General features: G+C 46.3%; 1 protein-coding gene across 1 annotated transcript in view; it reads right to left on the bottom strand.

Annotated features, from left to right (window-relative positions):
- The window catches only part of LOC121288982 (adenylate cyclase type 8-like), a 217,233-nt gene that overhangs the window by 28,009 nt on the left and 165,020 nt on the right, over positions 1–24,204 (bottom strand). The window contains exons 13-14 of the mRNA XM_041207846.1: positions 18,752–18,833; positions 17,953–18,111 (exon numbers count right to left, since the gene is read on the bottom strand). Coding sequence (XP_041063780.1) covers positions 17,953–18,111; positions 18,752–18,833 — 241 coding nt within the window. The remainder of the gene's footprint in view (positions 1–17,952; positions 18,112–18,751; positions 18,834–24,204) is intronic.

The raw sequence follows: 24,204 nt of genomic DNA on the forward strand, positions 1-24,204 counted from the left end.
AGTATCAACTCACAGCAGGGATAGCATTAATTTACAGTGGGGTTAGTATTAAGTCACAGCAGGATTAGGATTAACGCACAGAGGGTTAGGATTAACTCACAGCAGGGTTAGGATTAACACACAAGAGTATTAATATTAATTCACAGCAGGATTAGTATTAACTCACAGCGGGGTTAATATTAACAGCAGGGTTAGGATTAACAGAGGAGTGTTAGTATTAACTCATGTAGGATTAGTACTAACTCCACAGCAGGGTTAGCATTAACACACAGCAGAGTTAGTACTAACACACAATGGGGTCAGTATTAACTCAGAGTGGGGTTAGTATGAATACATAACAGGTTCACTATGGAGATAAAGAGACTTAAATATTGGTAATACTGGGAGGATTGAAGCTATTGGGCTGGATTTTACTGTCCAGTGCTGAGCATAACTGCATCAGGTGGCCAAAACTGGAGACAAAGGGAACATAGATTTAAATTTCCTCGCTGATTCCATGATTTTGACCAGTGGGAGAAAGTTGGTGGGTTGTGACTTTGCACATTCAAAATGATTTCAGGTTCAGCCCTTTAAATGCCTGCCTCAATTTTGCATTTCCCTGAGTTTGAGAACTTCAGCGAAACAGGCAGTTTCCTGAAGCCTGTCTAAATCACATCAGGTCAGTCAGTTTGTGAAACTTGTGGCGTTGGAAATCTTATGACAGGTAAGTTTAAAAGGTGTTGCCAACTTCAAAAGTAGTTGGATGCTGTAAGATAAGTTAAGTACATTTTTAATGCAGTGATTGGTAACAGAGCAAAGAGCAAAGAACTTAAAAGGTAAGTGACTATTTAATCGACCAGCGTTGTGTCAGTGTTCAGATGTAGTAGAATATTTTCTCTAGAGGCTAAAGGGCTCTTATGCATTCAACAATATTAAGAATCAGCTATTATTGTGTTGACTGGAGCTGTGGTTCGATTTTTACATTTATTTAAAGCCTAGATATCTTCTGAGCCTTTGAAAAAACTGAACATTTGCCTGATTTCTTTGATTGAAGGTAAATCTATTGAGCCTTTGAAACAGATGAGCCGCCTATTCAGTCAAGGCACTATTGTATTCGGCTCTGGAGGGTTTTTTATACAGCTGTGCAATGAAATCTTATTATGAATGGTTGGCTGAGTTTCAAACCCCACTAATGGAATTAGCTCAGCAGAGGTTATATGCACAGCTTTCTAAAAATGCATATACAGGCTATGGACTTTGCTGGCTAGGCCAGCATTTATTGCCCATCCCTAATTGCCCTTGAGAAAGTGGTGGAGAGTTTCCATCTTGAACCGCTGTAATCCCTGTGGTATAGGTATACCTGCAATGCTGTTAGGAAGGGAATTCCAGGATTTTGACCCTGCGACACTGAAGGGACAACAATATATTTCCAAATCAGAAAGGGAGTGGCTTGGAGGGGAACTTCCAGGTGGTGATGTTCCCATCTAGCAACTGCCCTTTTCTTTCCAGATGGTAGAGGTAATGGGTTTGGAAGGTGCTGCCTAAGGAGGCTTGGTAAGGGTGCCTGCAATGCATCTTGTAGATGGTACACACTGCTACCACTGTGCGTCACTGATAGAGGGAGTGAATATTTGTGGTTGGGGTGCCAATCAAGCGGGCTTGCTTTGTCCTGGGTGGTGTCAAGCTTCTTGAGTGTTGTTGGAGTTGCTCTCATCCAGGCAAGTGGAGATTATGCCACCACACTCCGGACAGGTTTTGGGGAGTTAGGAGATGAGTTAAACTCTACAGAATTACTAGCCTCTGATCTGCTCTTATAGCCACAGTAGTTATATAGATAGTCCAGTTTCTGGTCAATGGTAACCCCAGGACACTGGTGGTGGGGGATTCAACAACGGTAATGCCATTGAATGTCAAGGGGAGATGTTTAGATTCTCTCTTTTTGGAGATGGTCATTGTCTGGCATTTGTGTGGTGAAAATGTTACTTGTCACTTGTCAGCCCAAGCCTGGATATTGTCCAGATCTTTTTGCATTTGGACTTGAACTGCTTCAGTATCTGAGGAGTCACGAATGGTGCTGAATATTGTGCAATCATCAGGGAACATTCCCACTTCTGACCAAATGGAAGGAAGGTCATTGATGAAGCAGCTGAAGATGGTTGGGCTTAGGACACTACACTGAGGAACTCCTGCAATGAAGTCTTGGAATTGAGATGACTGACCTCCAACAACCACAACCATCTTCCTTTGTGCTAGGTATGACTCCAACCAGCAGAGAGTTTTCCCCCTGATTCCCATTGACTCCAGTTTTGCTCGGGCTCCTTGATGCTGCACTCAATCAAATGCTGCCTCGATGCCAAGGACAGTCACTCTCACCTCACCTGTCAAGGGGAATGTGGACTTTTGTGATCAATTATTATGATCATTTAATAAGATTATGTTTCTTTGAGGTTGTTTTTGAATGGCTTTTTGTTTATTTTGATAAATATCTGAGCACTTAAGAAGAGTAAGTTTTTTTCAAGTGGAGTTTGAATGGCTGTGTGTTTAAATGACAGTTTTATGAGCTCATAAGTGGAGGTTTTATTGAATGAATGGATGATTGTTTATTTTCATGGTTTCACAAATATTTCAAAGACTTCCCAGTTTTATTGTAAGGCTCAGGGGTTCTGTCCAGAGTGGATACTGAGTGAGTGGGTATGGTAGATGCATGGGAGGTATGGAGTGAATATTGTGACCATGGAGACGACATGGGAAGTACAAGGTGATATGGGGGGGTGGGGGGCAAGGCACTATATAGAATGCATGAAGGACATGGAGGGCGCAAGGGGGTGCATGGAGGTAAGTGCTGGAGTGAGGGGTATGGCTTAGGGGGTCTAACATTCATGAATAGAATTGGGCCGTGATTCAGCAAATGAAGGCAAACCTTCTCAGCTGCCAGCCTTGCCACTACCAACCCCCTTTCTCACCTCAGGCCTGCTTCCAGAAGCAGCGACCCTGACTCCACAACCCGGGGGGGGGAAATAACATGCGTGTGCTGCTTCAGACCAGAAACAGAAACACGATGTCAGGAAATCGCCCGACATGAAAATCCAACCCAAAGTCTTGATTCCAGCCGCAGACTCCTTTCCATGACCATCCCGACAACCATGGCAATTGTCTCAGGCCGAACCTGACTGTTTGCAAAATCAACGCTGATTTTGATCCCAGCTGTGCTTCCCAACCCAAATCAGCACTATCGGCAAGATAACCTCTGTAACAGCAGCCCAAGTCCATCCCTGTCTCAAATCATCTGCAGCTCAAACCTCTTACATGCCTCTGTTATCTCGAGACATGATTACTCCTGGCAGGCCTCCCAATTTCCAGCCTCCATAAATTTGAGATCATCCAAAACTCTGCTACCCTTGTCCTAAAATGTATCGAGTCCTATTCATCCATCATCCCTGTGCTGTCTGGCCTAGACTTGCTCCTGGTTTGGCAATGCCTTAATTTTAAAATCCTCAGCCTTGTTTTCCAATCCCTGCCTATCTCTTCAATCTCCTCCAGCCCCACAGCCCTCTGAGATATCTGCTTCCCTCTAATTCCAACCTCCTGAGCATCCCTGATTGAGCATCTCACAGTGGCCGTGCCTGCAGCAGCCTGGGCCCCAAACCCTCGAATTTCCACCCCAAACCGCTCCACCTCACTCTCCTCCTTTAAGGCACTCCTTAAAACCTACCTCTTTAACCAAGCTTTTAGTCATCTGACCTAATATTTTCTTATGTGGCTTAGTGTCAAAACTGTTTTTATTGATATATTAGGTACTTTAGGATGTTTTGCTATGTTAAGGTGCTGGATAATTACAAATTGTTTTTAAAAGAGCAAGTGTAGTGATCATGATTTTATTTAGTGTGTAATGTACCTTTAAGAGTTATACTCGTTAGGCAAGATCACATGATCTGTAGTAACCAATAGGAGCAGTCAGTGCGGAGATAGAGTTGGTGTCAAAAGCACACATGTAGTTGCTGCTTATATTGTAAATAAATTTTAAGTTTCCACTCAAGAACTGTCTGCTGATCAACCCTACAACTCGGCCACCCTACAACAAACTGGCGACAAGGATAAAACAGAAGAAGTTAAGTTAAAAAGAAATCAGCGCTGTACCTCGCCCAGTGATTGTAAGTAGCAAGCTCCATTAGAATTGAAGAAGTTATCCTCTCTCAAAATGCCACAATTTTGGGGAATTTATCCTTTTGAACCAGCCATAGACGATTGATCTCAATACATAGAACGCATCATGTTCTTTTTTCGAGTGAACAAGATTATGGGGGAAGAGAAGAGGCGAGCAGTCCCCTTGAGTAATTCTGGGAGCAAAATCTACAGTCTGAGTCAAAGTTTGATGGCACCCAGTGCCCCAGATTCAAAAAATTTGGATGAATTGGTGGACCTTGTGAAGGGTCATTTTCAATCAAAGCTCTCAGTCACAATGCAGAGGTTCAGGTTTAACTTGCAAAATAGAACACCGGGTGAGACAATTGCGTGCTACATGGCAAAGTTGAAGCAGTTAACAGAAGATTGTGAGTTCGGTATGACATGCTCAGAGATTGTTTAGTGTGTGGTGTGAAAGCAGACTCTATTCAGAAAAGATTATTGTCTGAAGTGAATCTAGATTTCAAGAAGGTGCTAGAGATAGCGCTGGCCATGAAAAGCCCAGTAAGAGATTCAAAAGCCATACAGAGTGTGCAAAATGGCACCGTCCTCCACATCGGGTGGGAAACCTCAGCCAAAAGAGGCGCGACAGAGCGAGACTTTGCCGAGAAGTGGGAAACAACCCCTGCTAGCCGGAGAATAAAGAAAAATAACAGCAGCGAAACTGAAGAATAATTTTAATAGAGGTGGGACAATCAGTCTTTTAGCCATTAGAATTTTTAAAAAATCGAATGCTACTAATGTCACAGAAATGGAAATATGATGAGGCAGTGCAAGGAAAGATTCAAGCAGGCTTGTAAATAAAGCAAGAAGCCCAGTGAAATCTACAAAGAGCCTGAACCAACAAACTCAGACATTTACTCGTTGTTTAATCTGAAAGTTGGAAAGACAGGACCAATATTTGTCACAGTGAAAGTAAATGGCAAACCTGTTAGAATGGAAGCAAACACGGGAGCTCCCACTACAGTAATTGAGGAACACATCTTCAGATATTTGAATAATGGTGAACATTAGTTAAGTTTACAAGAAACAGCTGCCAAGCTAAAAACATATACGGGTGAAGACATTCAAGTAAAAGGCATAAGCAGAGTAACTATCCATTATGGAAGCCAATCAACAAAGCTATGAGCATTAGTATTGAGAGACAGAGGACAAAGCCTTCTAGAGTGAAATTGGCTAAGGGAAATCAACCTTGATTGGCCTCTGAGATTCTAAAAGGAAGCTAGAAGCATTCCCATTTTGAAAAAGGAGTGTGTAAGGACACAACAGCCTGAAGAAATGCAGGCTGTCTTAAACCAAACCCTGGAAGAACAGCAGGGGAAACTGGAAGAGACCCTGCTTGATGACAGAGTTCGAGACGAGGTGAGCAACCTCCGCAGGGAAAAAGAAAACCTGTTGAAAGACCTTCACACACGACAAGATTCCCTCAGGTCAAAGTTTGTACCTCTGGAAAAGTATGGGAGAAACAGAATGATTCAGCACTGCTCTGAACAAACTGAAGAATCAGTTGGCAGAGAAGACACAACAAGCTCAATTTTCAAGAAGGCAGCAAACAAATACAAAAAAGAGGTGGAAGAGCTGGAGAAGCAGCTAAATGAAGACAAAGAGGCTTTGGAAGCAAAAGTCACAGAATTTTCCAAGAAGCAGACGGATAATGAAATATTGGGAGACTCAGTGACTGAGCTCAGACAAGTTGAGCTGGCATCTGAGAGACGTCTGGCCAATAGTAAAGTCAAGAAGAAGGCCAAGATTAAAGTCTATGCTAGAAAGAAGAAAAGTGCACATTCCAAGTGAGAGAGGTAATCTATTCAGGTCACTGGGTAGATTTGCAGGGCCTCCACTCGGTTGAGAGCCATAAGAGAGGCACCTGTGCCATTGAGCACCTCAGTGCTCAAATCATTCCAAGGAATGATCAACTATTATGGGCGGCTCTTCCCTAATTTGTCTCCAGTGCTGGCCCCCTGCATTCTCTACTCAAAAAGAACCAACCTTGGTCTTGGGATGCGCCCCAGAAAGAAGCTTTCATAAAGATGAAACAATTGTTGCACTCGTCCAATCTGTTAGTGCATTGTGACCAGATGAAAGAATTGGTGCTGACATGTGATGCATCCCCCGACAGAGTGCGCGCTGTGCTCTCTCATCAGATGGACAACAGCCAATAGGTTACCTATCAAGAACGCTCCCCACAGCGGAAAAGGGATACTCGCAGATAGAAAAAGAAAGCCTGTCCACATCTTTGGTGTCAAGAAATTTTAACAGTATGTACACATTTTACAATCATTTCAGATCACAAACCATTGCTCGGATTGTTTGGTGAGGACAAGGCTATACCACCCACAGCCTCAGCAAGAATACAACGATGGGCTTTAATTCTGGCAGCATACAAATACACTTTCATACATAGGCCTGGCAATCAAATCGCAAAGACCAATGCCCTAATCATTTGTCTTTACACGAAAATTATGAGCATGTCCCAGTTCACCAGGGATTTGTTTTAATGTTAAATTTCTTAGATTCCTCGCCGGTCTGTGCTCAATAGATCAGTGGCTGGACACGTTGGGACTCAGTCCTGTCTCAGGTACAACAGATCAGTGGCTGGACACGTTGGGACTCAGTCCTGTCTCAGGTACAACAGATCAGTGGCTGGACACGTTGGGACCCAGTCCTGTCTCAGGTACAACAGATCAGTGGCTGGACACGTTGGGACTCAGTCCTGTCTCAGGTACAACAGATCAGTGGCTGGACACGTTGGGACTCAGTCCTGTCTCAGGTACAAGAACAAGTGCTACATGGTTGGTCACAGGAGCCCGTATCTGATGAAATGAAACCCGTACTTCAACAGAAGGCATGAGATAACCAGCCAGGATGGCATCTTATTGTGGGGAGCATGAGTGACAGTTCCTCCAAAGGGAAGGTAGCCACTTTTAATTGAACTATACAGTGCCCTTCCAGGAATTTCCCAAATGAAGACCATAGCACGCAGCTATCTATGGTGGCCTGGGATGGATGGTGAAATAGAGAGTTTAGTAAAGTGCTGTGTGCAATGTCATCAACTGCAAACGTTGCCAGTGACAGCTCCATTACACCCATGGGTGCGGCCAGGCAGACCCTGGGTGCAGTTACACATTGACTACGTTGGACCTTTCCTCGGAACAATTTCTGCTTATTGGCGATGCCCATTCAAAACAGTTGGACGTATGTGAGGTGAAGTCATCAACATCTGCTGCTACAATTGAGAAACTATGTCAGAGTTTTGCCATTCACAGACCACCAGAAGTAGTTGTTTCCGATAATGGCATGGCATTTACAGTCAAACCTGGTTGTTGGGCAGAGAGTGGAAGAGTGGAGAGAGGTGGAACAGGGTGAGGAGGGAGATGAAGCTAGATGGGGCAGAGAGCTGCAACTGGGTGGGGAAGAAAACAATGGATTCACCATTGTATTACTGGATGCTGGCCAAATGTCTGGGAATAATGTTAATAACGGACAACATGTAGATGAGGAAATGGTCTTTAGGAATCTCTCAAGGTGATAGTGTGAAGGTCAGCAATGAAGCCAATAGTTCAAGACTACCTGATTATATACACAGCAGATACAGGATTGAAACCAGTCCATGTCGTGCTAAGTTTCAATGGTTTATCAGCCTCAACAGTATCAGATGTTACAAAAGGAGGATGAGATGAACTTATCAATGGATATAAACTGGTCAAAGGCAATGAGGAGGGGGTCAAGCACAGAGCTGGAGACATGGGAAATGCCATTTATGATGTTGGTTCAAGATATTTTGGCATTGCAGGAGAGGCAGAGACCTGATTGGATGCATTTGAATGGACAAAGGAGAGATGTGTGCCTTGATCTGGAGAAGACAGCATGTATATGAATGTAATATAGAAGTGGGGAGCTGGAGATAGGGTGGTAGTTTGCAAAGACAGAAAGGTGAAGGCTGGGTGTTTTGAGGCAAGGGTTAATGACAGCTGGTGCAGAAAGGGAGGAGTATAGAAGCTGATGAGAGGGACTTCCAATGTCAGTTGGCAGTGGGAACTGGAAGTGTCATCGGTGGTCAGCAGGTTAATATAAATGAGACCAAACAGCAAGAGGTGGGGATGGTAGACAAGATTAGTTTAGAGAGAGGTACAGGATTAGAACAGAGTGAGACAGGGTCATTGAAAGTCTTTTAGAAAGATAAAGGGCTAGAAATAAATAGCCCCACTTTTTAGGCAGGTTATTTCACAATTCGTGACCTGCCCACATTCATGCAGATTGAGATAAGCAACAAGTAAACTTGGTGTACCCACCACATTTGCATGATTGGAATGTTGGCCAAAGCAGCTCCTACGCTGCTGCCTCCATCTCTAAGCTGCCTGCAGCATTCGTCAGTGGAACAATCCAGCAACATTATTTGCAGACCACATGGTACAGCCAGCTGGCTCCTCTTAAAGGCAGGCTGTACCTTAAAAGTACAAAGAAGCTGCAAAACACATTATTGCAAAGTGAACACCACCACAGAGAGAGTTCGACAGTGGCCAATGCAGCGCTGGAGCTATCAGCAGTTAAGGCACAACTGCCCATGCCATCCATATTATGGTGTAGGTAGCTTAATATTTAGGTCAGTTGGCTTGTTAACAAGTTCAATTGACTGTTAATTAGTTTTCAAACAGTGGCAGGTAGGCTGCTGATTCCGCTGCCTGTCCACCTAATGTTTTATGGGGAATGGGTCGGGGTGGGTGGGAAGGCGATGGGCCAGCCACCAGTCATATTTTACGTGACCCCTCCCTACCAAAAATGTACCATAAAATTTAGTCCATAGTTACTTCAAAAATGAACAATGCACAAATTAGACCAGTCATTTTATAAAAACATGGGTTGCTTAGTTATTGAGTAAAAAAAGCTCAAGCCACAATCTTCCTTAGACATTGGGGAGATGCCAGAGGACTGAAGGATTACATCAAGCAGCACTTGCTTAGCAGTAACCTGCTCACTGACGCCCAGTTTGGGTTCCGTCAGAGCCACTCAGCTTCTGACCTCACTATAGCCTTGGTTCAAACTTGGACTAAAGAGCTGAACTCCCGAGGTGAGGTGAGAGTGACTGCCTTTGATATAAAGGCAGCATTTGACTGAGTGCGGCATCAAGGAGCCCGAGCAAAACTGGAGTCAATGGGAATCAGGGGGAAAACTCTCCGCTGGTTGGAGTCATACCTAGCACAAAGGAAGATGGTTGTGGTTGTTGGAGGTCAGTCATCTCAATTCCAAGATATCACTGCAGGAGTTCCTCAGGGCCGTGTCCTCGGCCCAACCATCTTCAGCTGCTTCATCACTGACCTTCCTTCCATCATAAGGTCAGAAGTGGGGATGTTCGCTGATGATTGTACAATGTTCAGCACCATTCATGACTCCTCAGATACTGAAGCAGTCCATGTCCAAATGCAGCAAGATCTGGACAATATCCAGGCTTGGGCTGACAAGTAACATTCATGCCACACAAGTGCCAGACAATGACAATCTTTAATAAGAGAGAATCTAACAATCACTCCTTGACTTCAACAGCATTACCATCGCTGAATCTCCCACTATCAACATCCTGGGGGTTACCATTGGCTAGAAACTGAACTGGACTAGCCATATAAATACTGTGGCTACAAGAGCAGGTCAGAGACTAGGTATCCTGTGGTGAGTAGCTCACCTCCTGACTCCCCAAAGCCTGTCCACCATCCACAAGGCTCAAATCAGGTGTGATGGAACACTCGCCACTTGCCTGGATGAGTGCAGCTCCAACAATATTCAAGGAGCTCGTCACCATCCAGGACGAAGCAGCCCGCTGGATTGGCACCCTATCTGCAAACATTCACTCCCTCCACCACCAACGCATAGTAACAGCAGTGTGTACCATGTACAAGGTGCACAGCAGAGACTCACCAAGGCTCCTTAGACAGCATCTACAAAGCCACATCCAGGACCATCTAGAAGGACAAGGGCAGCAGACAGATGGGAACACCACCACCTGGAAGTTCCCCTCCAAGTCACTCACCATCCTGACTTGTAAATATATCACTATTCCTTCACTGTCGCTGGGTCAAAATCCTGGATCTCCCTCCCTAACAGCACTGTGGGTGTACCTACACCACATGGACTGCAGCGGTTCAAGAAGGCAGCTCACCACCACTTTCTAAAGGGCAACTAGGGATGGGCAATAGATGCTGGCCCAGCCACTGAGGCCCACATCCCATGAATTCATCAAAAAATAGTTGCATCTTTGTTCAAAAAGGGGAGCGGGATAAACCCAATCATTACAGCCAAGTAAACTTTATGGCAGTGGTGTGGAAACTTTTGGAGACAATAATCAGAGACAAAATTAATTGGAAAAATAAGGGATGACCAATTATTTATTAAAAGTAACTGGTGTCTGAACAACTTGGTTGAGTTCTTAAATAATCGAGAGGGTTAATGAGGGTGGTAGAGTTAATGATGTGCTTATGGACCTTAACAAGGCATTTACAATGAGCCTCAGAATAGACTTGTCAAAGTGGGAGCCCATGTGATTGAAGCAGCAGTGACTGTGAGGTTATAAAATTGGCTAAAGTATAGAAAGCAGTGGTGAATGGTTGTTTTTCAGACTGGAGGGATGTATACAGTGGTGTCCCCAGGGGTCAGAATTAGGACAACTGTCCTTTTTGACATACATTAATGACCTGGACTTGGATACACTGGGGATCATTTCAAAGTTTGCAGATGAGATGAAGCTTGGAAATGTAGTTAACAATGAGGCAAATAGTAACAGACTTAAGGAGGATAAAAACAAAAAAACTGCGGATGCTGGAAATCCAAAACAAAAACAGAATTACCTGGAAAAACTCAGCAGGTCTGGCAGCATCGGCGGAGAAGAAAAGAGTTGATGTTTCGAGTCCTCATGACCCTTCGACAGAACTTGCGTTCAAGTCCAAGAAAGAGTTGAAATATAAGCTGGTTTAAGGTGTGTGTGTGGGGGGCGGAGAGATAGAGAGACAAACAGGTGGAGGGGGGGGTGGTGTGGTTGTAGGGACAAACAAGCAGTGATAGAAGCAGATCATCAAAAGATGTCAACGACAATAGTACAATAGAACACATAGATGTTAAAATTAAAGTTGGTGATATTATCTAAACGAATGTGCTAATTAAGAATGGATGGTAGGGCACTCAAGGTATAGCTCTAGTGGGGGTTTTTTTTATATAATGGAAATAGGTGGGAAAAGGAAAATCTTTATAATTTATTGGAAAAAAAGGGAAGGGGGAAACAGAAAGGGGGTGGGGATGGGGGAGGGAGCTTACGACCTAAAGTTGTTGAATTCAATATTCAGTCCAGAAGGCTGTAAAGTCCCTAGTCGGAAGATGAGGTGTTGTTCCTCCAGTTTGCGTTGGGCTTCACTGGAACAATGCAGCAAGCCAAGGACAGACATGTGGGCAAGAGAGCAGGGTGGAGTGTTGAAATGGCAAGCGACAGGGAGGCTTGGGTCATTCTTGCGGACAGACCGCAGGTGTTCTGCAAAGCGGTCGCCCAGTTTACGTTTGGTCTCTCCAATGTAGAGGAGACCGCATTGGGAGCAACGAATGCAGTAGACTAAGTTGGGGGAAATGCAAGTGAAATGCTGCTTCACTTGAAAGGAGTGTTTGGGTCCTTGGACGGTGAGGAGAGAGGAAGTGAAGGGGCAGGTGTTGCATCATTTGCGTGGGCATGGGGTGGTGCCATAGGAGGGGGTTGAGGAGTAGGGGGTGATGGAGGAGTGGACCAGGGTGTCCCGGAGGGAGCGATCCCTACGGAATGCCGATAAGGGGGGTGAAGGGAAGATGTGTTTGGTGGTGGCATCATGCTGGAGTTGGCGGAAATGGCGGAGGATGATCCTTTGAATGCGGAGGCTGGTGGGGTGATAAGTGAGGACAAGGGGGACCCTATCATGTTTCTGGGAGGGAGGAGAAGGCGTGAGGGCGGATGCGCGGGAGATAGGCCGGACACGGTTGAGGGCCCTGTCAACGACCGTGGGTGGAAAACCTCGGTTAAGGAAGAAGGAGGACATGTCAGAGGAACTGTTTTTGAATGTAGCATCATCGGAACAGATGCGACGGAGGCGAAGGAACTGAGAGAATGGGATGGAGTCCTTACAGGAAGCGGGGTGTGAGGAGCTGTAGTCGAGATAGCTGTGGGAGTCGGTGGGTTTGTAATGGATATTGGTGGACCGTCTATCACCAGAGATTGAGACAGAGAGGTCAAGGAAGGGAAGGGAAGGGAAGTGTCAGAGATGGACCACGTGAAAATGATGGAGGGGTGGAAATTGGAAGCAAAATTAATAAATTTTTCCAAGTCCTGACGAGAGCATGAAGCGGCACCGAAGTAATCATCGATGTACCGGAGAAAGAGTTGTGGAAGGGGGCCGGAGTAGGACTGCAACAAGGAATGTTCCACATACCCCATAAAGAGACAGGCATAGCTGGGGCCCATGCGGGTACCCATAGCCACACCTTTTATTTGGAGGAAGTGAGAGGAGTTGAAGGAGAAATTGTTCAGTGTGAGAACAAGTTCAGCCAGACGGAGGAGAGTAGTGGTGGATGGGGATTGTTCGGGCCTCTGTTCGAGGAAGAAGCTAAGGGCCCTCAGACCATCCTGGTGGGGGATGGAGGTGTAGAGGGATTGGACGTCCATGGTGAAGAGGAAGCGGTTGGGGCCAGGGAACTGGAAATTGTTGATGTGACGTAAGGTGTCAGAGGAATCACGGATGTAGGTGGGAAGGGACTGGACAAGGGGAGAGAGAAGGGAGTCAAGATAACGAGAAATGAGTTCTGTGGGGCAGGAACAAGCTGAGACGATCGGTCTACCAGGGCAGTTCTGTTTGTGGATTTTGGGTAGGAGATAGAAGCGGGCCGTCCGAGGTTGGGAGACTATCAGGTTGGAAGCTGTGGGAGGGAGATCCCCAGAGGAGATGAGGTCAGTGACAGTCCTGGAAACAGTGGCTTGATGTTCAGTGGTGGGGTCATGGTCCAGGGAGAGGTAGGAGGAAGTGTCTGCGAGTTGACGCTCAGCCTCCGCGAGGTAGAGGTCAGTGCGCCAGACAACAACAGCACCACCCTTGTCAGCGGGTTTGATGACAATGTCAGGGTTGGACCTGAGAGAATGGAGTGCAGTAAGTTCAGAGAGAGACAGGTTAGAATGGGTGAGAGGAGCAGAGAAATTGAGACGACTAATGTCGCGCCGACAGTTCTCAATGAAAAGATCAAGAGAAGGTAAGAATCCAGAGGGAGGGGTCCAGGTGGAGGGAGAATATTGGAGATGGGTAAAAGGATCCGTTGAACTGGGAGAGGACTCCTGCCCAAAGAAGTGAGCCCGGAGACGAAGACGGCAGTGACATTGTCATCAAACCCGCTGACAAGAGTGGTGCTGTTGTTGTCTGGCGCACTGACCTCTACCTCGCGGAGGCTGAGCAGACACTTCCTCCTACCTCTCCCTGGACCATGACCCCACCACTGAACATCAAGCCATTGTTTCCAGGACTGTCACTGACCTCATCTCCTCTGGGGATCTCCCTCCCACAGCTTCCAACCTGATAGTCTCCCAACCTCGGACGGCCCGCTTCTATCTCCTACCCAAAATCCACAAACAGAACTGCCCCGGTAGACCGATCGTCTCAGCTTGTTCCTGCCCCACAGAACTCATTTCTCGTTATCTTGACTCCCTTCTCTCTCCCCTTGTCCAGTCCCTTCCCACCTACATCCGTGATTCCTCTGACACCTTACGTCACATCAACAATTTCCAGTTCCCTGGCCCCAACCGCTTCCTCTTCACCATGGACATCCAATCCCTCTACACCTCCATCCCCCACCAGGATAGTCTGAGGGCCCTTAGCTTCTTCCTCGAACAGAGGCCCGAACAATCCCCATCCACCACTACTCTCCTCCGTCTGGCTGAACTTGTTCTCACACTGAACAATTTCTCCTTCAACTCCTCTCACTTCCTCCAAATAAAAGGTGTGGCTATGGGTACCCGCATGGGCCCCAGCTATGCCTGTCTCTTTATGGGGTATGTGGAACATTCCTTGTTGCAGTCCTACTCCGGCCCCCTTCCACAACTCTTTCTCTGGTACATCGATGATTACTTCGGTGCCGCTTCATGCTCTCGTCAGGACTTGGAAAAATTTATTAATTTTGCTTCCAATCTCCACCCCTCCATCATTTTCACGTGGTCCATCTCTGACACTTCCCTTCCCTTCCTTGACCTCTCTGTCTCAATCTCTGGTGATAGACTGTCCACCAATATCCATTACAAACCCACCGACTCCCACAGCTATCTCGACTACAGCTCCTCACACCCCGCTTCCTGTAAGGACTCCATCCCATTCTCTCAGTTCCTTCGCCTCCGTCGCATCTGTTCCGATGATGTTACATTCAAAAACAGTTCCTCTGACATGTCCTCCTTCTTCCTTAACCGAGGTTTTCCACCCACGGTCGTTGACAGGGCCCTCAACCGTGTCCGGCCCATCTCCCGCGCATCCGCCCTCACGCCTTCTCCTCCCTCCCAGAAACATGATAGGGTCCCCCTTGTCCTCACTTATCACCCCACCAGCCTCCGCATTCAAAGGATCATTCTCCGCCATTTCCGCCAACTCCAGCATGATGCCACCACCAAACACATCTTCCCTTCACCCCCCTTATCGGCATTCCGTAGGGATCGCTCCCTCCGGGACACCCTGGTCCACTCCTCCATCACCCCCTACTCCTCAACCCCCTCCTTTGGCACCACCCCATGCCCACGCAAAAGATGCAACACCTGCCCCTTCACTTCCTCTCTCCTCACCGTCCAAGGACCCAAACACTCCTTTCAAGTGAAGCAGCATTTCACTTGCATTTCCCCCAACTTAGTGTACTGCATTCGTTGCTCCCAATGTGGTCTCCTCTACATTGGAGAGACCAAACGTAAACTGGGCGACCGCTTTGCAGAACACCTGCGGTCTGTCCGCAAGAATGACCCAAACCTCCCTGTCGCTTGCCATTTCAACACTCCACCCTGCTCTCTTGCCCACATGTCTGTCCTTGGCTTGCTGCATTGTTCCAGTGAAGCCCAACGCAAACTGGAGGAACAACACCTCATCTTCCGACTAGGGACTTTACAGCCTTCTGGACTGAATATTGAATTCAACAACTTTAGGTCGTAAGCTCCCTCCCCCATCCCCACCCCCTTTCTGTTTCCCCCTTCCCTTTTTTTCCAATAAATTATAAAGATTTTCCTTTTCCCACCTATTTCCATTATATAAAAAAAACCCCCCACTAGAGCTATACCTTGAGTGCCCTACCATCCATTCTTAATTAGCACATTCGTTTAGATAATATCACCAACTTTAATTTTAACACCTATGTGTTCTATTGTACTATTGTCGTTGACATCTTTTGATGATCTGCTTCTATCACTGCTTGTTTGTCCCTACAACCACACCACCCCCCTCCACCTCTTTGTCTCTCTATCTCTCCGCCCCCCACACACACACCTTAAACCAGCTTATATTTCAACTCTTTCTTGGACTTGAACGCAAGTTCTGTCGAAGGGTCATGAGGACTCGAAACGTCAACTCTTTTCTTCTCCGCCGATGCTGCCAGACCTGCTGAGTTTTTCCAGACTTAAGGAGGATATGGATTGATCGATGAAATTGGCAGACACATGGGAGATTAAATGTAACACAGAAAGGTTTAGAAGTGATTCACTTACAAAGAGACCTGGGAGTGTATGTACACAAATCCTACAACATTCTTCCAAGGGTATGCCCAGGAGTACACACAGGAGTAGTAGGCCCCCCACATAAAATTCAGCCCTATCTAGTCTTATCATATCCAATTTCTCTAGTTAATCTTTTTTTTATTGTTATAGTGACAGCATCCTCTTCTTTAGTGAAGTCAGATGGAAGGTACTCATTCTGTAACACTGCAATAAAATGAGATCCTTATCTTTATCATCAGAGTACAGAAGCAAGGAAGTTTTGCAAAACTCTTATGCAACAGCAGTTAGGCCACAGCTGGGTTCCTGTGTTCAATTCTGGGTATCAGACTTTAGGAAGGATGGTAAAGCCTTGGAGAGGGTGCAGAGGAGATCTATTAGAATGGATCCAAGGATGAGGGATGAGAGTAATGTCAAGAGACTAGACAAACGAGGATTGTTCTCCTTCGAAGAGAGATTAGTTGAGATTTTCAAAACTTTTGAACAGTTTTTATACATTTAATGAGGAGAAACTGTTTCCTGCTGCAGAAGGGTCAATAACCTGAGGTAATTGCAAAACAATCAAGGGTGAGATGAAGAAATATCTTTGACACAATGACTTATTATGCTCTGGAATATGTTGCCTGAATGTGTGCTGGAAGAAAATTCACAGTAGCTTTCAAACGGGGATTGGACATATACCAGAATCACAGAATCACAGTGCAGAAGAGGCCCTTCGGCCCATCGAGTCTGCACCGACACATGAGAAACACCTGACCTACCTACCTAATCCCATTTACCAGCACTTGGCCCATAGCCTTGAATGTTATGACGTGCCAAGTGCTCATCCCGGTACTTTTTAAAGGATGTGAGGCACCCCGCCTCCACCACCCTCCCAAGCAGCACATTCCAGACCCTCACCACCCTCTGGGTAAAAACGTTTTTCCTCACATCCCCCCTAAACCTCCTGCCCCTCACCTTGAACTTATGCCCACTTGTGACTGACCCTTCAACTAACGGGAACAGCTGCTCCCTATCCACCCTGTCCATACCCCTCATAATCTTGTACACCTCGATCAGGTCGCCCCTCAGTCTTCTCTGCTCCAACAAAAACAACCCAAATCTATCCAGCCTCTCTTCATAACTTAAATGTTTCATCCCAGGCAACATCCTGGTGAATCTCCTCTGCACCCCCTCCAGTGCAATCACATCCTTCCTATAATGTGGCGACCAGAACAGCACACAGTACTCCAGCTGTGGCCTCACCAAGGTTCTATACAACTCCAACATGACCTCCCTACTTTTGTAATCTGTGCCTCGATTGATAAAGGCAAGTGTCCCATATGCTTTTTTCACCACCCCACTAACATGCCCCTCCACTTTCAGAGACCTATGGACACACACGCCAAGGTCTCTTTGTTCCTCAGAACTTCCTAGTATCTAACTCCGTGCTGTACCTGCCCAGGGAGTGTTTGATGGGGACAGTGTAGAGGGAGCTTTACTCTGTATCTAACCCCATGCTGTACCTGTCCTGGGAGTGTTTGATGGGGACAGTGTAGAGGGAGCTTTACTCTGTATCTAACCCCGTGCTGTACCTGCCCAGGGAGTGTTTGATGGGGACAGTGTAGAGGGAGCTTTACTCTGTATCTAACTCCGCGCTGTACCTGCCCAGGGAGTGTTTGATGGGGACAGTGTAGAGGGAGCTTTACTCTGTATCTAACCCCGTGCTGTACCTGTCCTGGGAGTGTTTGATGGGACAGTGTAGAGGGAGCTTTACTCTGTATCTAACCCCGTGCTGTACCTGTCCTGGGAGTGTTTGATGTGGACAGTGTAGAGGGAGCTTTACTCTGTATCTAACCCCGTGCTGTACCTGCCCTGGGAGTGTTTGATGTGGACAGTGTAGAGGGAGCTTTACTCTGTATCTAACCCCGTGCTGTACCTGTCCTGGGAGTGTTTGATGTGGACAGTGTAGAGGGATCTAAATCCATGCCCTACCTACCCTAGGAGTGTGGGAGTGAGCTGTGTTTATCAAGGGTTTTGAGGTTTGACTAATACTTGCTGCTGAGTTTACACTGGGGCCATTGTCATACATCATCTTCCGGGTCTTTGTCGAGGAAATGCCGTGCGATGTGACTTGGCAGCATGTTGTTCAGCAGAGCCTCGTTGTGTTTCCGTAATTCTGCCATCTCATCCATTTCCTTTCTGGCCAGCAGTCTCCACAGAAAGTCCAGTCGAGCAGTTGCCTCGATCTGTAGGCCACAGAGGAGAAAGAGCTTCATAAGAACAAAACTGGAAGCTAGAAAGTTACCAGCTGCAAAAGCTTTGGAGTGGGGGTAATGGAAGATTTCAATACCCTAAACTGGGAGATGAGCAGCAGGAGTTCCCGACGTGTCTACAAGAGAACTTTCTTGATCAGTATGTTTCCAGCCCAACAAAGATGGAAGCAACGCTGGATCTAGTTCTGGAGAATGAAGTGGGGCAAGTGGATCATGTTTTAATGGGGGAACATTCAGGAAATATTGATCACAATATAATAACTTAAGAAATAAGAGCAAGAGCAGATCATTCAGCTCCCTGAGCCTGCTCACTTTTCAATATATTCATGGCTGATCTTCTATCTCCACTTTCCCACCATCTCCCCATATCCCCGATCCCTTGAGAAGCTAAAAATCTACCTCAGCCTTCAATATACTCCATGATACTACAGCCCCCCTTCCCTCTCGTAAGTGTGAACACTGGCAGCATTACTGGATGTCCGGGTTTCTAAGACCTGCAGGAAATGTGCTCCCTGGGAAGAGCAGTCACAGCACCCCCACCGCCCCCCTCAACAACCCAGTGGCCCACAGACACAGTGAATGCTGAGAGCTGTCATGAGTTTAGTAGGGTTACCTGTCGTCCTTGGTAAAAGACTGTCACAACAAACATGAACATCAGCACAAAGGTGATTCCCCGTTGCCAATCATAATAGGCACTGAAAGCAGAGAACGAGAGATAAAAACATAATTAGACACTTTGACAAAAATATCACCAATTCTCACTGCCCCCAGGTCCAGGAGATGAGTGTTTCCCCAGGTGCCCAGAGACCCAGTTATAAGACCATAAGAAATAGGAGCAGAAGTAGGCAATTCAATAAGATGATGGCTGATCTACTTCATCTATTTTCCTGCACTATCCCCATATCCCTTGATGATTTTAATATGTAGAAATCTGTCGATTTCAGTCTTGAACATACTCAATGACTGAGCCTCCACACCCCTCTGGGATAGGGATTTCCAAAGATTCACCACCCTCTGAGTGAAGAAATTCCTCCTCACCTCAGTCCCAAATGGTCTGCCTCTTATTCTGAAACAGCTTCCCCTGGTTCTAGACACCCACCCCACCACCCCCCCCCCCGCCCCCAAGCTAGTGGAAACATCCTTCCTACACTATCCTGTCAGAGCCCTGTAAGAATTTTGTATGTTTGAATGAGATCACCTCTCATTCTTCTAAACTCCAGAGAATAAAGGTCCGGTCAATTTAATCTTTCTGCATAGGACAATCCCTCCAGCCAAGGAATTAGTTTGATGAACATACATTGCCCTCCCTCTATGGCAAGCAAATCTTTCCTTAGGTAAGGAGACCAAAACTGTACAAAATATTCCAGGTCTCACCAAGGCTTTATATAAGTGCAGTAAGGCAACTATATTCCTATACTCAAATCCTCTTGTTCTAAAGGCCAACATACCATTTGCCTTCATGTTTGCTTGCTGTACCTGCATGTTAGCTTTCAGTGACTCATGAACAAGGACACCCAAGTCTCTTTGAAATTCAACACTTCCCAGGCTCTCACCATTTAAGAAATACGCTGTATTCCTGTTTTTCCTACCAAAGTGGATAACCTACATACAAACATGTGAACTAGGAGCAAGAGTAGGCTGCTTGCCCATCAAGTCTGCTCCGCCATTCATAATATCATGGTTGATCTGATTGTAACTTCCAGCCTACCCCCAATAACCTTTCACCCCCTTGTTTATCGAGAATCTATCTAGCTCTGCCTTAAAAATATTCAAAGACTCTTCTTCCACAGCTTTTTGAGGAAGAGAGTTCCAAAGATTCACAACACTCTGAGAGAAAAAATTTTCTCCTCATCTCTGTCTTAACTGGGCGACTCCTTATTTTTAAAAAATGACCCCTAGTTCTAGATTCTCCCACAAGAGGAAACATCCTCTCCATATCCACCCTGTCAAGACCCCTTAGGATCTTAAAGGTTTCAAACAAGTCGCCTTTTATGTTTCCAAACTCCAGTGGATACAAGCCTAACCTGTCCAACCTTTCCTCATAAGACAACCCACCCATTCCTGCAATTAGCAAAGTAAACCTCCTCTGAACTGCTTCTAAGACATTTACATCTTTCTTTAAATAAGGAACCAGTACTGTACACAATACTCCAGTTCTGGTCTCACCAGTGCCCTGTACAACTGAAGCATAACCTCCCTACTTTTATAATCAATTCCCCTCACAATAAACGATAACATTCTATTAGCTTTCCCAATGCTGTACCTGCATACTAACCTTTTGTGATTCATGCACCAGGACACCCAGATCCCTCTGAATCTCAGAGCTCTGTAATCTCTCACCATTTAGATAATAAGTTTCTCTTTTATTCTTCCTGCCAAAATGGACAATTTCACATTTTCCCACATTATACTCCATTTGCCAGATCTTTGCCCTCTCGCTTAACCTATCTATGTCACTCTGTAGCCTCCTTATGTCCTCTTCACAACTTACTTTCCTATGTATATTCATTTGGCAATACAGAACTTGATTGTTGCTGAAAAAAGAGACGTCAAAGTTTTTCACCTTGCACTCATCAGGGCACTTTGCAAGAACACCAATATAAGGGGAAAGAAAACAACATTTAAAATGCATGTGAAGATAATGCTGAAGGGTTGGCAAGTGGATGCTGACTGGTAGATGCATTTTCATGGAGAATGCACCAGTGATGGTGACTAACAGTTAACTGCCAAGCATTGTTTGAAATTCACCTTTGAAATGGAGCAGTTAAATGAACACAGAGATAAAAACAAAAAAACTGCGGATGCTGGAAATCCAAAACAAAAACAGAATTACCTGGAAAAACTCAGCAGGTCTGGCAGCATAGGCGGAGAAGAAAAGAGTTGATGTTTTGAGTCCTCATGACCCTTCGACAGAACTTGAGTTCGAGTCCAAGAAAGAGTGGACTCTTTCTTGGACTTGAACTCAAGTTCTGTCGAAGGGTCATGAGGACTCGAAACGTCAACTCTTTTCTTCCCCGCCGATGCTGCCAGACCTGCTGAGTTTTTCCAGGTAATTCTGTTTTTGTTTCAGTTAAATGAACTCCTCTTCCTTGATGTACTAGTTGAGAAAACTGCCGGGGTCAGGGGGGTGGGTTCCTTCACTGGTCAATATATGTGTTGGGATTCTTATAGTTCCACGCGCTATAAGATTGGTCTCATTGGCAAACTTGTAAATAGGGCCCGAGCCATTTGTTCACCATGCAAGCTTGATGCTGAAATAGGGGCATCAAAGGCATCCTGTGGAATAATGGGTACCCTGATCAGGTCATTTCACTCTGTGTATCACACAAACTCATGGACGGGCCTAAGGCCGTCATTTTCAGCACTGAAAAATGCCCAGCCTACCTCAGATTACCCTGCAAGGACAAGGTACCCCAAAAATTTGAATAACAGATGAAGCTAGCTGTTTCACGCTGTTACTATGTGGTAGCAACATAGTGGTATTCACCAGTAACACAATGCTGCCATCAAGCCAAAAAGACGTTGTGCCTATTGCACAAATGATGACTGTGGTATGTGAATCCCAGTGTCAGCGTGAGGCTAGGATGTAGGACGTATGTCCCAAAGACTGGCGGATCGTACCAAAGACAATGCCCCAGCTGCTGTTCTCAATGGGCAAGGTACAGACCCTACCCAACCAGCTCATGCTTGCAAACCACAAAACACAATGTCCAACATTAGATGTGATTCAGTGATTGGACAACATTTGCTAAATAATAAAAAACAAAAACAGAATTACCTGGAAAAACTCAGCAGGTCTGGCAGCATCGGCGGAGAAGAAAGAGTTGATGTTTTGAGTCCTCATGACCCTTCGACAGAACTTGAGTTCGAGTCCAAGAAAGAGCTGAAATATAAGCTGGTTTAAGGTGTGTGTGTGGGGGGCGGAGAGATAGAGAGACAGAGAGGTGGAGGGGGGGTGGTGTGGTTGTAGGGACAAACAAGCAGTGATAGAAGCAGATCATCAAAAGATGTCAACGACAATAGTACAATAGAACACATAGGTGTTAAAGTTAAAGTTGGTGATATTATCTAAGCGAATGTGCTAATTAAGAATGGATGGTAGGGCACTCAAGGTATAGCTCTAGTGGGGTTTTTTTTTTAAAAATGGAAATAGGTGGGAAAAGGAATATCTTTATAATTTATTGGAAAGAAAAGGAAGGGGGAAACAGAAAGGGGGTGGGGATGGGGGAGGGAGCTCACGACCTAAAGTTGTTGAATTCAATATTCAGTCCAGAAGGCTGTAAAGTCCCTAGTCGGAAGATGAGGTGTTGTTCCTCCAGTTTGCGTTGGGCTTCACTGGAACAATGCAGCAAGCCAAGGACAGACATGTGGGCAAGAGTGCAGGGTGGAGTGTTAAAATGGCAGGCGACAGGGAGGTTTGGGTCATTCTTGCGGACAGACCGCAGGTGTTCTGCAAAGCGGTCGCCCAGTTTACGTTTGGTCTCTCCAATGTAGAGGAGACCACATTGGGAGCAACGAATGCAGTAGACTAAGTTGGGGGAAATGCAAGTGAAATGCTGCTTCACTTGAAAGGAGTGTTTGGGTCCTTGGACGGTGAGGAGAGAGGAAGTGAAGGGGCAGGTGTTACATCTTTTGCGTGGGCATGGGGTTGTGCCATAGGAGGGGGTTGAGGAGTAGGGGGTGATGGAGGAGTGGACCAGGGTGTCCCGGAGGGAGCGATCCCTACGGAATGCCGATAAGGGGGGTGAAGGGAAGATATGTTTGTTGGTGGCATCATGCTGGAGTTGGCAGAAATGGCAGAGGATGATCCTTTGAATGCGGAGGCTGGTGGGGTGATAAGTGAGGACAAGGGGGACCCTATCATGTTTCTGGGAGGGAGGAGAAGGCGTGAGGGCGGATGCGCGGGAGATAGGCCGGACACGGTTGAGGGCCCTGTCAACGACCGTGGATGGAAAACCTCGGTTAAGGAAGAAGGAGGACATGTCAGAGGAACTGTTTTTGAATGTAACATCATCGGAATAGATGCGACGGAGGCGAAGGAACTGAGAGAATGGGATGGAGTCCTTACAGGAAGCGGGGTGTGAGGAGCTGTAGTCGAGATAGCTGTGGGAGTCGGTGGGTTTGTAATGGATATTGGTGGACCGTCTATCACCAGAGATTGAGACAGAGAGGTCAAGGAAGGGAAGGGAAGTGTCAGAGATGGACCACGTGAAAATGATGGAGGGGTGGAGATTGGAAGCAAAATTAATAAATTTTTCCAAGTCCTGACGAGAGCATGAAGCGGCACCGAAGTAATCATCGATGTACCGGAGAAAGAGTTGTGGAAGGGGGCCGGAGTAGGACTGCAACAAGGAATGTTCCACATACCCCATAAAGAGACAGACATAGCTGGGACCCATGCGGATACCCATAGCCACACCTTTTATTTGGAGGAAGTGAGAGGAGTTGAAGGAGAAATTGTTCAGCGTGAGAACAAGTTCAGCCAGACGGAGGAGAGTAGTGGTGGATGGGGATTGTTCAGGTCTCTGTTCGAGGAAGAAGCTAAGGGCCCTCAGACCATCCTGGTGGGGGATGGAGGTGTAGAGGGATTGGATGTCCATGGTGAAGAGGAAGCGGTAGGGGCCAGGGAACTGGAAATTGTTGATGTGACGTAAGGTGTCAGAGGAATCACGGATGTAGGTGGGAAGGGACTGGACAAGGGGAGAGAGAAGGGAGTCAAGATAACGAGAAATGAGTTCTGTGGGGCAGGAGCAAGCTGAGACGATCGGTCTACCGGGGCAGTTCTGTTTGTGGATTTTGGGTAGGGGATAGAAGCGGGCCGTCCGAGGTTGGGCGACTATCAGGTTGGAAGCTGTGGGAGGGAGATCCCCAGAGGAGATGAGGTCAGTGACAGTCCTGGAAACAGTGGCTTGATGTTCAGTGGTGGGGTCATGGTCCAGGGAGAGGTAGGAGGAAGCGTCTGCGAGTTGACGCTCAGCCTCCGCGAGGTAGAGGTTATTTTTGCTAAATAATCCTCAATGTGCTAAGAATTACGCTGACAACCCATTTAAGATTGTCAGTCAGACT

This window comes from Carcharodon carcharias, chromosome 2 (genome assembly GCF_017639515.1).
Source record: "Carcharodon carcharias isolate sCarCar2 chromosome 2, sCarCar2.pri, whole genome shotgun sequence".
Lineage (NCBI taxonomy): Eukaryota > Metazoa > Chordata > Chondrichthyes > Lamniformes > Lamnidae > Carcharodon > Carcharodon carcharias.